The 12,335-nt window shown below is 42.7% G+C and overlaps 1 protein-coding gene across 1 annotated transcript in view; it reads right to left on the bottom strand.

Annotated features, from left to right (window-relative positions):
- The window catches only part of lancl2 (LanC lantibiotic synthetase component C-like 2 (bacterial)), a 66,398-nt gene that overhangs the window by 29,955 nt on the left and 24,108 nt on the right, over positions 1 to 12,335 (bottom strand). Inside the window, 3 exon segments of the mRNA NM_001139970.1 lie at positions 3,373 to 3,520; positions 10,008 to 10,215; positions 11,606 to 11,723. Of these exon segments, the coding sequence (NP_001133442.1) occupies positions 3,373 to 3,520; positions 10,008 to 10,215; positions 11,606 to 11,723 (474 nt within the window).

Genomic DNA, 12,335 nt, shown 5'->3' on the forward strand with positions numbered 1-12,335 from the left:
TATTTTTTTTGTAAAGCCTTTACTAATGAAAAGACTAAAAACAGTCGCATTCATTCCTGAATGCAATTTCAAGAAATGGGAAGGTTTATTTATTGTTTATGAAAATTATTCAAGGGTCCCTTTGTTATTTTATTTTAAAAACGAATATGCTTGATTGCATTTCCAATCATTAATGACTTGTATGCTGTGTGATGACATTAACAAATGAATGACTGATTGATACAGTAGCCTATATAAAAGTATTGAAATCTAGGCTGAAGTAAGATACGGTATTAAGACTAAACTGGATGCGGTCGAGCCTACAGCTCGATGGTGGTTATACAAGGCTGCTATTCTAAGCCTACCAATGATAATGTCACAACTTATTATTAGAACGATGATCATAATAATATCAATAATGAGAAATATAATTTGAAAGTGTAACACTATATAAGTAATAAAAACATACCTGAGACTGTTCTAACAACAACAACAAAAAGTGTAAAGCCTTTATTACAGCATAGCAAAGATTAAAAACAGACGAATGTGAAATTGTTTCTCATGTTTTGGTTGCATGAGGCTTGGTGCACACAGCAGGCTATTAAAACAAACACTCCAACAGGAAACAGAAGCAGGATCTGTCTTATTTCTGTAGATATACAGTACCAGTCAAAGGTTTGGACGCCTACTCATTCAAGGGTTTTTCTTCATTTTTACTATTTGATACATTGTAGAATAGTGAGAAAAAATTGAAAAACTAGGAAATAACACATATGGAATCATGTAGTAACCAAAAAAAAGTGTTAAACAACAAATAAAATGTTAGATTCTTCAAAGTAGCCACCATTTGCCTTGATGACAGCTTTGCATTCTCTCAACCAGCTTCATGAGGTAGTCACCTGGAATGCTTTTCCAACAGTTTTGAAGGAGTTCCCACATATGCTGAGCACTTGTTGGCTGCTTTTCCTTCACTCTGCCGTCCAACTCATCCCAAACCATCTCAATTGGGTTGAGGTCGGGAGATTGTGGAGGCCAGGTCATCTGATGCAGGACTGGGGGTGTGTTTTGGGTCATTGTCCTGTTAAAAAAACAAATGATAGTCCCAGTAAGCGCAAACCAGATGGGAAGGCGTATCGCTGCAGAACGCTGTGGTAGCCATGCTGGTTAAGTTTGCCTTGAATTCTAAATAAAATCACTGACAGTGTCACCAGCAAAGCACCCCCACACCTCCTCCTCCATGCTTCACAGTGGGAATCACACATGCGAAGATCATCTGTTCACCTACTCTGCGTTTCACAAAGACATGGCGGTTGGAACCAAAAATCTCACATTTGGACTCATCAGACCAAAGGACAGATTTCCACCGGTCTAATGCCCACTGCTCGTGTTTCCAAGCAAGTCTCTTCTTATTGGTGTCCTTTAGTAGTGGTTCTTTGCAGCACTTCGACCATGAAGGCCTGATTCATGGATTCTCCTCTGAACAGTTGATGTTGAGGTGTGTCTGTTACTTGAACTCTGTGAGGTGCAGTTATTTGCTGATTTCTGAGGCTGGTAACTCTAATGAACTTATCCTCTGCAGCAGAGGTAACTCTGGGTCTTCCTTTCCTGTGGCGGTCCTCATGAGAGCCAGTTTCATCATAGCGCTTGATGGTTTTTGCGACTGCACTTATAGAAACTTTAAAAGTTCCTGAAATTTTCCGGATTGACTGACCTTCATGTCTTAAAGTAATGATAGACTGTCGTTTCTCTTTGCTTATTTGAGCTGTTCTTGCCATAATATGGACTTGGTCTTTTACCAAATAAGGCCATCTTCTGTATACCCCCCTAACTACTTTGTCACCACACAACTGTTTTCTCGTTTCCTAATGCCGCTGCTGCCTCCGCCGCATTGTTCTCAACACCAACATGCTGGTTAAGTTTCCTATTATGCACATAGCAACATGGTCTAGGAAAAGGCGCCAATTCAACAGCGCACTTCAACCACTATCCAATGAGGGAGAAAGTGCATTTCTTATGAAATAACACCATTTTATTTTTGCACCATAGCTCTTACATAATTTAACCATATACAATTTCAGTAGCACACGTCTTTGTTACGGACTGTGCCATCTTCACAGCCTCCGCAATGGATTAGTGCACTCAGACAGGCACGAATCAGACAGGTGTCTTGTACACCATGTACACTACTCGACTAAAGAAATCTTGGTCGACCAACTGCCTATCGACTAAATAGGGTCATCCCTAGAGGTCACACACTAACCAGTGAATTGATATAGGGGAATGACGTGGGCACAGTCAGACAGTAACTGGTGAATTGATGGGAGGGCGAAGCGGGCAGTGGGCACAAGCTCAAGTGATCCATCCATCCCGGCCTACCCTAAACCCTACGGGCCAGGCCCTCGCATGAACCTTCACTCCCCATCCTGATGGAGCATGAAGGGGGCTGATGCCTACCCTCTAGCCTGCACTGGGGCTCTCTACCGGGGCTTAGAATAGCATCATCTTGAACCTGCACAGTGAGAGTGATCGAGAGAGATCGATAGAGAGAGATGAAAAGGGGAAAAGACTGAGGGAGAGAGAAGATGGAGAGAAGGAGAAAAGAGAGAAAGAGAGTGGGAAAATATAGATGACAGACAGAGAGGGCAGTAGTGGTAGGGAGAGAGAGAGAGAGAGAGAGAGAGAGAGAGCGAGCAGCATACAGATCTTTCCTAATGAGCTGTTAATGTAGTGGAAGACAGAGGCATTGGAGCCCTAGAGGAACGGAACTTCTAAGGATTAGCAATTAAGGTTCAGATAAAAGAGGTGATATGATCCTTGAAAGGCAAACGGTACATTTAGGCCAATGGGATTAAAATGGGGCCAATGTTTCCGAGTACAGTAGTATAGACGTAGTGGAAAAGTCCCAGCTGTAGCCACTGTAAGGTTTTCCTCCAGAGGGAAGAGAATAGTTAAACTATGCATATTTTTGTGACTGGGGACATTTTTCTCCGTTACACCTCTGTGTGAAATACAGCTCTACAGGGAAGGTGTTCCATCGCTGCGCCAATAACCATCAGTCTACCAGAAAGACAAGGGGACGGACTGGGGTTGGAGAATACCCACTCCTACGCTACACAGTGCACACACCCGCGCACACACACACACACACACGTGTGAATATACACATACACCACACGAGTACTGGACAGCAGCCAGAGCGTATGTTAGATACTGTCCCCTCTGTGCTTTGCAAATTAGTAAATTATGATTTGACTTGGTCGTTTTTTTCCCCGGTTGCTAACCAGAATGTTTATGCCGTGTTAGAGATGGCGTGTGTTGTTGCACTATAATTGACATGGTGGCCCGTCCACTGTGTGTACTGTACGTGCGGGCGGGCGTGCTTGTTGCTCTAACCCTGGCGATGGTGGTCTCATCCACAGTGTCTGGTCCTATCTCCTTGTTGACATAGAGCAGGGCGTACAGGTAGCCGGCCCGTCCGTACAGCAGCTCATCCGGCATCTCAGAGTCCGCAGACACCACTCCACGCTGCAGCTGGAGCAACCTGGGGGAGGGGAGACGCATGTTAACACAGAGTTAGACAGGCACACACAGGCAAACACACAATACTCAGACATTTTTTTTAACTAACAGAACTATTTCTGTAATAAATGCACAAAAGAAAATTTGAAAGACAGCCAAAACAGAAAGGTGGATTGAGTCACAGTCCATAATTATATTAAATTGGAACCCATGTACAGTGAATTCGAAAAGTATTCCGAATGTAATCTACACACTGTACCCTATAATGACAAAGCGAAAACAGGTTTAGACATTTTTGCAAACGTTTTAAAAATTAAACAGAAATACCTTATTCACATAAATATTCAGACCCTTTGCTATGAGACTCAAAATTGAGCTCAAATGCATCCTGTTTCCATTGATCATCCTTGAGATGTTTCTACAACTTGATTGGAGTCCACCTGTGGTAAATTTAAATTGACTGGACATGATTTGGAAAGGCACACACCTGTCTATATAAGGTCCCACAGTTGACAGTGCATGTCAGAGCAAAAACCAAGCAATGAGGTTGAAGGAATTGTCCGTAGAGCTCTGGCACAGGATTGTGTCGAGGCACAGATCTGGGGAAAGGCACCAAACATTTTCTGCAGCATTGAAGGTCCGCAAGAACACAGTGGCCTCCATCATTCTTAAATGGAAGAAGTTTGGAACCACCAAGACTCTTCCTAGAGCTGCCCGCCCAGCCAAACTGAGCAATCGGGGGAGAAGGGCCTTGGTCAGGAAGGTGACCAAGAACCCGATGGTCACTCTGACAGAGCTCCAGAGTTAATCTGTGGGAGAACCTTCCAAAAGGACAACCATCTCTGCAGCACTCCACCAATCAGGCCTTTATGATTGAGTGGCCAACTGAATGCCTTCAACTGAAATGTGTCTTCTGCATTTAACCCAACCCCTCTGAATCAGAGAGGTGCGGGGGGGGGGGGCTGCCTTAATCGACATCCACGTCTTCAGCACCCTGGGAACAGTGGGTTAACCTCTCTTGGGTAGGGGGCAGTATTTTGACGTCCGGATGAAAAGCGTGCCCGTAGTAAACTGCCTGCTACTCAGGCCCAGAAGCTAAGATATGCATATTATTAGTAGATTTGGATAGAAAACACTTTGAATGATGTCTGTGAGTATAACAGAACTCATATGTCAGGCAAAAACCTGAGAACAAAATCCAACCAGGAAGTGTGGAAATCTGAGGTTTGTAGTTTTTCCAAGTGATTGCCTATCTAATATACAGTGTCTGTGGGGTCATTTAGCACTTCCTAAGGCTTCCACTAGATGTCAACAGTCTTTAGAACGTTGTTTCATGCTTCTACTGTGAATGGGGATAGAATAAGAGCTCTTGGAATCAGATGACTGAGAAAATGACATGAGCTCAATCACGCGCACTCCCGTGAGAGTTAGGTGTGTTCCTTTTCCTTTTCCGGAATCGTCCGGTTGGAATATTATGGAAGATTTATGATAAAAACATCCTAAAGATTGATTCTATACATCGTTTGACATGTTTCTACGAACTAATAGAACTTTTTTGACTTTGTCTGAACTTACTGCGCGAACACAGTGCATTTGGATTACTCGACTGAACGCGCGAACAAAAAGGAAGTATTTGGACATAAATATGGACTTTATCGAAACAAAACAAACATTTATTGTGGAACTGGGATTCCTGGGAGTGTATTCCGATGAAGATCATCAAAGGTAAGTGAATATTTATAATGCTATTTATGACTTCTGTTGACTCCAAAATGGCGGGTATCTGTATGGCTTGTTTTGATGTCTGAGCGCCGTACTCAGATTATTGCAACGTTTGCTTTCGCCGTAAAGCTTTTTTGAAATCTGACACAGCGGTTGCATTAAGGAGAAGTTTATCTATAATTCTGTGCATAACACTTGTATCTTTTATCAAAGTTTATGATGAGTATTTCTGTAAATTGATGTGCTCATTCACCGGAAGTTTTGGAGGCAAAACATTTCTGAACATTACACGCCAATGTAAAACTGTTTTTTTGGAAATAAATATGAACTTTATTGAGCAAAACATACATGTATTGTGTAACATGAAGTCCTATGAGTGCCATCTGATGAAGATCAAAGGTTAGTGATTAATTTTAGCTGTATTTCTCGTTTTTGTGACGCCTCTCCTTGCTTGGAAAATGGCTGTGTGGTTTTTCTTGTCTAGGTGCTGTCCTAACATAATCTAATGCTATGCTTTCACCGTAAAGCCTTTTTGAAATTGGACACTGTGGTTGGATTAACGAGAAGATTATCTTTAAAATGGTGTATAATACTTGCATGTGTGAGAAATTTGAATTATGTGATTTTTGTTGTTTTGAATTTGGCGCTCTGCTATTTCACTGGCTGTTGGCGAGGTGGGACGCTACCGTCCCACATACTCTAGAGAGGTTAACCTGTTAGGGCTAGGGGGCAGTATTGACACGGCTGGATAAAAAAACGTACCCGATTTAATCTGGTTACTACTCCTGCCCAGTAACTAGAATATGCATATAATTATTGGCTTTGGATAGAAAACACCCTAAAGTTTCTAAAACTGTTTGAATGGTGTCTGTGAGTATAACAGAACTCATATGGCGGGCAAAAACCTGAGAAGATTTCATGCAGGAAGTGGCCTGTCTGACAAGGTGTCGTTCTTCTTGCCTCTGTTTATTGAAGACTGAGGATCTCTGCTATAACGTGACACTTCTTACGGCTCCCATAGGCTCTCAGAAGGCGGCAAAAAGCTGAATCGTGGCTTTGCAGGCTCTGGCTGAAAAAAAGTAGCGCGTTTGGGTAGTGGCTGGTTACAGTACTGTGAGACTCAGGCGCGTGCCCGCGTCGACCGAATGCTTTGTTTTCTTTCCTCTGTTTACCCATAAGGAGATTCCCGGTCGGAATATTATCGCTTTTTTACGAGAAAATGGCATAAAAATGGATTTTAAACAGCGGTTGACATGCTTCGAAGTACGGTAATGGAATATTTAGACATTTTTTGTCACGAATTGCGCCATGCTCGTGACCCTTATTTACACTTCGGATAGTGTCTAGAACGCACGAACAAAACGGCGCTATTTGGATATAACGATGGATTATTTTGGACCAAACCAACATTTGTTATTGAAGTAGCAGTCCTGGGAGTGCATTCTGACGAAGAACATCAAAGGTAATCAAACTTTTGTAATAGTAAATCTGACTTTGGTCAGGGCTAAACTTGGTGGGTGTCTAAATAGCTAGCCGTGATGGCTGGGCTATCTACTGAGAATATTGCAAAATGTGCTTTCACCGAAAAGCTATTTTAAAATCGGACACCTCGATTGCACAAAGGAGTTCTGTATCTATAATTCTTAAAATAATTGTTATGTTTTTTGTGAACGTTTATCGTGAGTAATTTAGTAAATTCACCGGAGGTTTGAGGGGGGTATGCTAGTTCTGAACGTCACATGCTAATGTAAAAAGCTGGTTTTTGATATAAATATGAACTTGATTGAACAAAACATGCATGTATTGTATAACATAATGTCCTAGGGTTGTCATCTGATGAAGATCATCAAAAGGTTAGTGCTGCATTTAGCTGTCTTCTGGGTTTATGTGACATTATATGCTAGCTTGAAAAATGGGTGTCTGATTATTTCTGGCTGGGTACTCTGCTGACATAATCTAATGTTTTGCTTTCGTTGTAAAGCCTTTTTGAAATCGGACAGTGTGGTTAGATTAACGAGAGTCTTGTCTTTAAAATGCTGTAAAATAGTCATATGTTTCAGAAATTGAAGTAATAGCATTTCTAAGGTATTTGAATAACGTGCCACAGGATTCAACTGGCTGTTGAGTAGGTCGGACGAATTCGTCCCGCCTAGCCCAGAGAGGTTAACTGCCTTGCTCAGGGGCAGAACGACAGACTTTTACCGTGTCAGCTCAGGGATTTGATCCAACAATTTTTCGGTTACTGGCCCAACGCTCTAACCACTAGGCTACCTGCCGCTCCTGAAAGCCACGCCTTAGTAGAAAGGTACATAACAACCCGCTTGGAATTTGCCAATAGGCACCTAAAGACTCTCAAACCATGAGAAATAAGATTCTCTGGTCTGATGAAACCAAGATTGAACTATTTGTCCGGAATGCCAAGCGTCACATCTGGAAGAAACCTGGCAACATCCCGACGGTGAAGCATGGTGGTGGCAACATCATGCTGTGGGGATGTTTTTCAGCGGCAGGGACTGGGAGACTAGTCAGGAATGAGGAAAGGTGAATGAAGCAAAGTACAGAGAGATCCTTGGTAAAAACCTGCTCCAGAGCACTTAGGACCTTGGAAGGTGAACCTTCGCCCCAGTCTAACAGGACAACAACCCTAAGCACACTGCCAAGACAATGCAGGAGTGGCTTCGGGGCAAGTCTCTCAATGTCCTTGAGTGGCCCAGTCAGAGCCCAGACTTGAACCCGATATAACATCTCTGGAGAGACCTGAAAATAGCTGTGCAGCGACGCTCCCCATCCAACCTGACAGAGCTTTAGAGGATCTGGGAGAAACTCCCCAAATACAAATCTAATTTTATTTGTCACATACACGTGTTTAGCAGATGTTAGTGCAGGTGTAGCGAAATACAGGTTTTCCAAGCGCATACCCTAGATGACTTGAGGCTGTAATCGCTGCCAAAAGTGCTTCAACAAAATGCTGAGTAAAGGGTCTGAATACTTATGTAAATGTAATTTTTTTTTTTTTACATTTAAACATTTGCTAAAAATTATAAAAACCTGTTTTTGCTGTTAACAAAATGTTGAAAAAGTCAAGGGGTCTGAATACTTTCGGAATGCATTTTATGTAAAAACATGTAGGCTCAGGGATCAGACTGCTTTGATGACGGCAAGAGGGCCTTTGTTGGGGCCTTTGTGAGTAGTAGGGAGAGTGTGTGTGTGTGTGTGTGTGTGTAATGAGGTTCAGACATTTAATCAGCCCCTTGCTGTGAGCTCCACTGTTAGTTCCATCAGCGTGCTAAGAGAACCAGATAGTCCTAGAGGCAGGCAGGGCCAATATGTTTAGCTACAACCTATCACGCCACTCAACATTACACACACCACTCCAGCCCCAGACCATGGGAGAGACATTTGTCCGTGATAAGCAGAGATTTGCGACTGAAAAGAATTTAGGGACAATTGACATGTTGGAAAGTGTAGGGATTAACGGAATGGTTCTTGATGAAGAACACAGTGCACCTGAGGAAAAAGGTGGATAGTAAAAATGACCAAGTGAGAAACTGGTAGAGAGAGTAAAAGGAGAGAAAACAAAGATCGTAAAAAAAGGTAAAGACGGTAAAAGAGTATTGGAGAGTGAAAGACAGTGTGAGAAGGTTGGAGAGCGTAAAGAATACTAGGGAGGAGGTAGGGAGAAAGAGGTCACCAAGTTAACACTAGAACCGCCATAGGCCAACGGTCACGGACTTTTGACCTTGTCAGAAAAGATAATATGTCCTGCTCCCTCCCTGACTTTTCCTAAATGCTTGTATTTTACACTGCTCATTTGTCAGAATTTTGACATCACAAACAGAAAAGTATTTATAGCCTTTTAACCTGATTTCTTTCACACCTATTCCCAACCTAACCCGCTAAGACAAATGTGCTGTAGGACGTTGGTACCCAGCCAGGTGCTAATGCCTCTCTCTCGCTCTCCTCACTGAATGAATGAGCGATAATTGTGCACTTTTACTTCACAATTGAATTTAAATTAGGCCTAACTGAATGATAAAGAGGGTGAAGAGGTCGATTTAAATTTAGAAAGACAATAGTGGAATGAAGAGTTTGTGTTATGCCTATTTATCAGCAGAAAATCATTTGACCGTGCGCCTTGCGGGTTGATACCATAGTCTTTGACGTTTTATTTTGTAAAAAGAAGCTGTTATGGGGCTGTTTAATTTATAATAACTCTATTGCTAATGACATGAATTGTAAGGGAAACAAAAACATGCTATGTGTTGCAGTCGGCCTTTAGAATAATGCAAAACATATCCTTGCCTTGGAGTTGATGAGCGGGGGGGAGACGGATTCCAGTCAGCCCGCAAAGCCAGCCCATCGAAACTACACCTAAACTAATTTCACACATAATAGGAGTTAGCCTATTGACAAGATTAAATTGACAATAATCTGACGAGTGCCAATATTAGGCTTATCAGTTGTCAAATTCTACATGAAGAGATGGGCACATCTTGTAATTGACAGATGCAAGGAAATTGATATTTCTTCATGCAATTAATCCTTTATAGTAGTTTATGCACTATTTATCAAGTGGTGGTGCTTATGTTTGCGTACCTTGGGGTTGATATGCATCTGATGCATATGCTAAAGGTGCGCCCGGCAACGTTCTCTAGCGGGGACTTATAGGCTGAAAGGCCAGGAGGTTCTGATGTTAATGCCAACAACAAATCCAGTATAAAAGAAAGGAGCTTTAAAAAGAACAATATTTCTACTGCAGTCAGAGAGAGTTTTTAAAAGTTCCCTACTTGGCGAGGCACTCCTGACTCTCTGTCTGGTTCTTGAGGCGGTGGTGTACCACAGCAGCCACAGCCAGTGGCCCTGCATCCCCACACAGGAAGGTGACTTTGCGGCCGTTCAGGATCCTCAGGGTCCTCTTCACATAGTCCAGTGCCCTCTGGAGGTGGGAGGCCTCGCAGGTCACCCTGTGCAACTGCAGGTAGAGAAGGGCGATACCTATAGATGGGGAGAAAATGAATCTCGTTCATAACTGGCATAGGATATCGTTTCTTAAATCGGTTTAGAGGTTGATGCAGTAGCTATCTGAACACAGTTGTGGACAAATTCAAAACACGATCATAATAGGACATGTTTTAGTAGCAGGAGTGCTAAACAGGGTAAGGGAAGGAATGGGGTATTTCTGTGCTGAGAATTTAACTTTCAACTACAGTTCACTTTGGCTGGTCAAATTGTGTTCCGTTAGCCATGAAATATGTAGGTTTATAGAGGCATTCTGACAGTCCACTTAATCAAAATATCTCACTCATTGGAGCAATAAATAAATCTTAGGCTAGATAAAAAAACAAAAATTCACAGGGATAGCACTATGGACGAGTACCCAGCCAGTATCACTTCCCCTAGACCTAAGGCTTAGGTAAAATGGTCACAACAACGCCTACACACCAGCTGTCACAAACCATTGCCACAGCTGTCGTGTGTCATTACCGTAACCGTACATTTGGCATGTCATTACCGTAACCCTCAAGATGGACTGTTCATGGTAAATGGAACGGCCCAGGACTGACATCATCCATGGTCAACCAGGCCATGTACCCAGAGGCTATGGTCCACAAATGCCTGCTTCCAATATTTAGCAATAATAGCAGTGCACTGGGAGTCCTGTGTTTATGAACATTTCGACATTCAAGCTTTTCGTGTCAACATCCTTCACCCTTAGATCAAACAGTGGGTTATAGCCCTAAATCAAATCAAATTGTATTTGTCACATGCGCCGAATACAACAGCTGTAGACCTTAACATGAAATGCTTACTTACAAGCCCTTAACCAACAATGCAGTTCAACAAATAGTTAGGAAAATATTTACTAAATAAACTAAAGTAAAAAATAATGTAATAAAAAGTAACACAATAAAATAACAATACCGAGGCTATATACAGTGGGTACTGGTCCCGAGTCAATGTGTGGGTACAGACTAGTCGAGGTAATTTGTACATGTAGGTAGGGGTAAAGTAACGATGCATAGATAATAAACAGCGAGTAGCAGCAGTGTAAAATCAAAGGGGGGTTTAATGTAAATAGTGCGGGTGGCCATTTGATTAATTGTTCACCAGTCTTACGGCTTGAGGGTCGAAGCTGTTAAGGAGCCTTTTGGATCTAGACTTGGCGCTCTGGTACCGCTTGCCGTGCGGTAGCAGAGAGAACAGTCTATGACTTGGGTGACTGGAGTCTGACAAAGTGTCAGAGATGACTGAGTAGGATGAATCAGAGGTTAGTTTTTCTACCCTTGAGACATGATTAACCGTCTCTCACCTTCAATCCCAATGAGGTCTGTAAATCCTAACAGATCAGTCTACGCAACAGTGACCTGTGGTCTGGGTCACTGACCTGTCCAGCCCGTATAGGCGGAGAAGTCGTGGGGGTCGGCCGTCTTCAGGCCCTCCTCCATCTGCTGCAGCAGGTCCTTGATCTTGTTCTGCACCTTCTTCTGGAACGCCTCGCTGATCTGTGGCGGGATAGAGGAGGAGGGTAAGAGAACACATGACCACACCATATCTTCCTTGTGTCTTCCAGTTCCAGTCCATGAAACCACGTACAAGGGAGACAATGGCACACAAATGGAACAGACAGCCCTTTTAAAACACAAACCGCTCAGAGGAGACCACACCTAAAAGGACTCAACTAAATCCAGGTAGGCCTACGTTAAAAATCACATCAAGGGCTAGGGTTAGGCTAGGGTGTGGGAAGGGGGTTTAAAGTCAAACTGGAGTTTTGAAAAGAGCTTGCGAGCCAGAGCCAGTGTTATAGTCTTGAAAGGAAGTCGAGAGCCATGGAATTGTGAAGAGATATGCACCTTTGCATTTACAGCTTGTGATCCCCAATACAAAGCACTCAGGCGGGCAAGTTGCTGACTTACAAGCCCTTAACCAACAATGCAGCTCAAGAAATAGTTAAGAAAATATTTACTAAATAAACTAAAGTAAAAAAGTAACACAATAAAATAACAATACTGAGGTTATATACAGGGAGTACCGGTACAGAGTGGAGGGTGTAGTCCTAACTGAGTGATATTCTGTAACTCCTGCAAATAGCAGAGACATTCAACTCTTACCCTACG

This window comes from Salmo salar, chromosome ssa29 (assembly GCF_905237065.1).
Source record: "Salmo salar chromosome ssa29, Ssal_v3.1, whole genome shotgun sequence".
Lineage (NCBI taxonomy): Eukaryota > Metazoa > Chordata > Actinopteri > Salmoniformes > Salmonidae > Salmo > Salmo salar.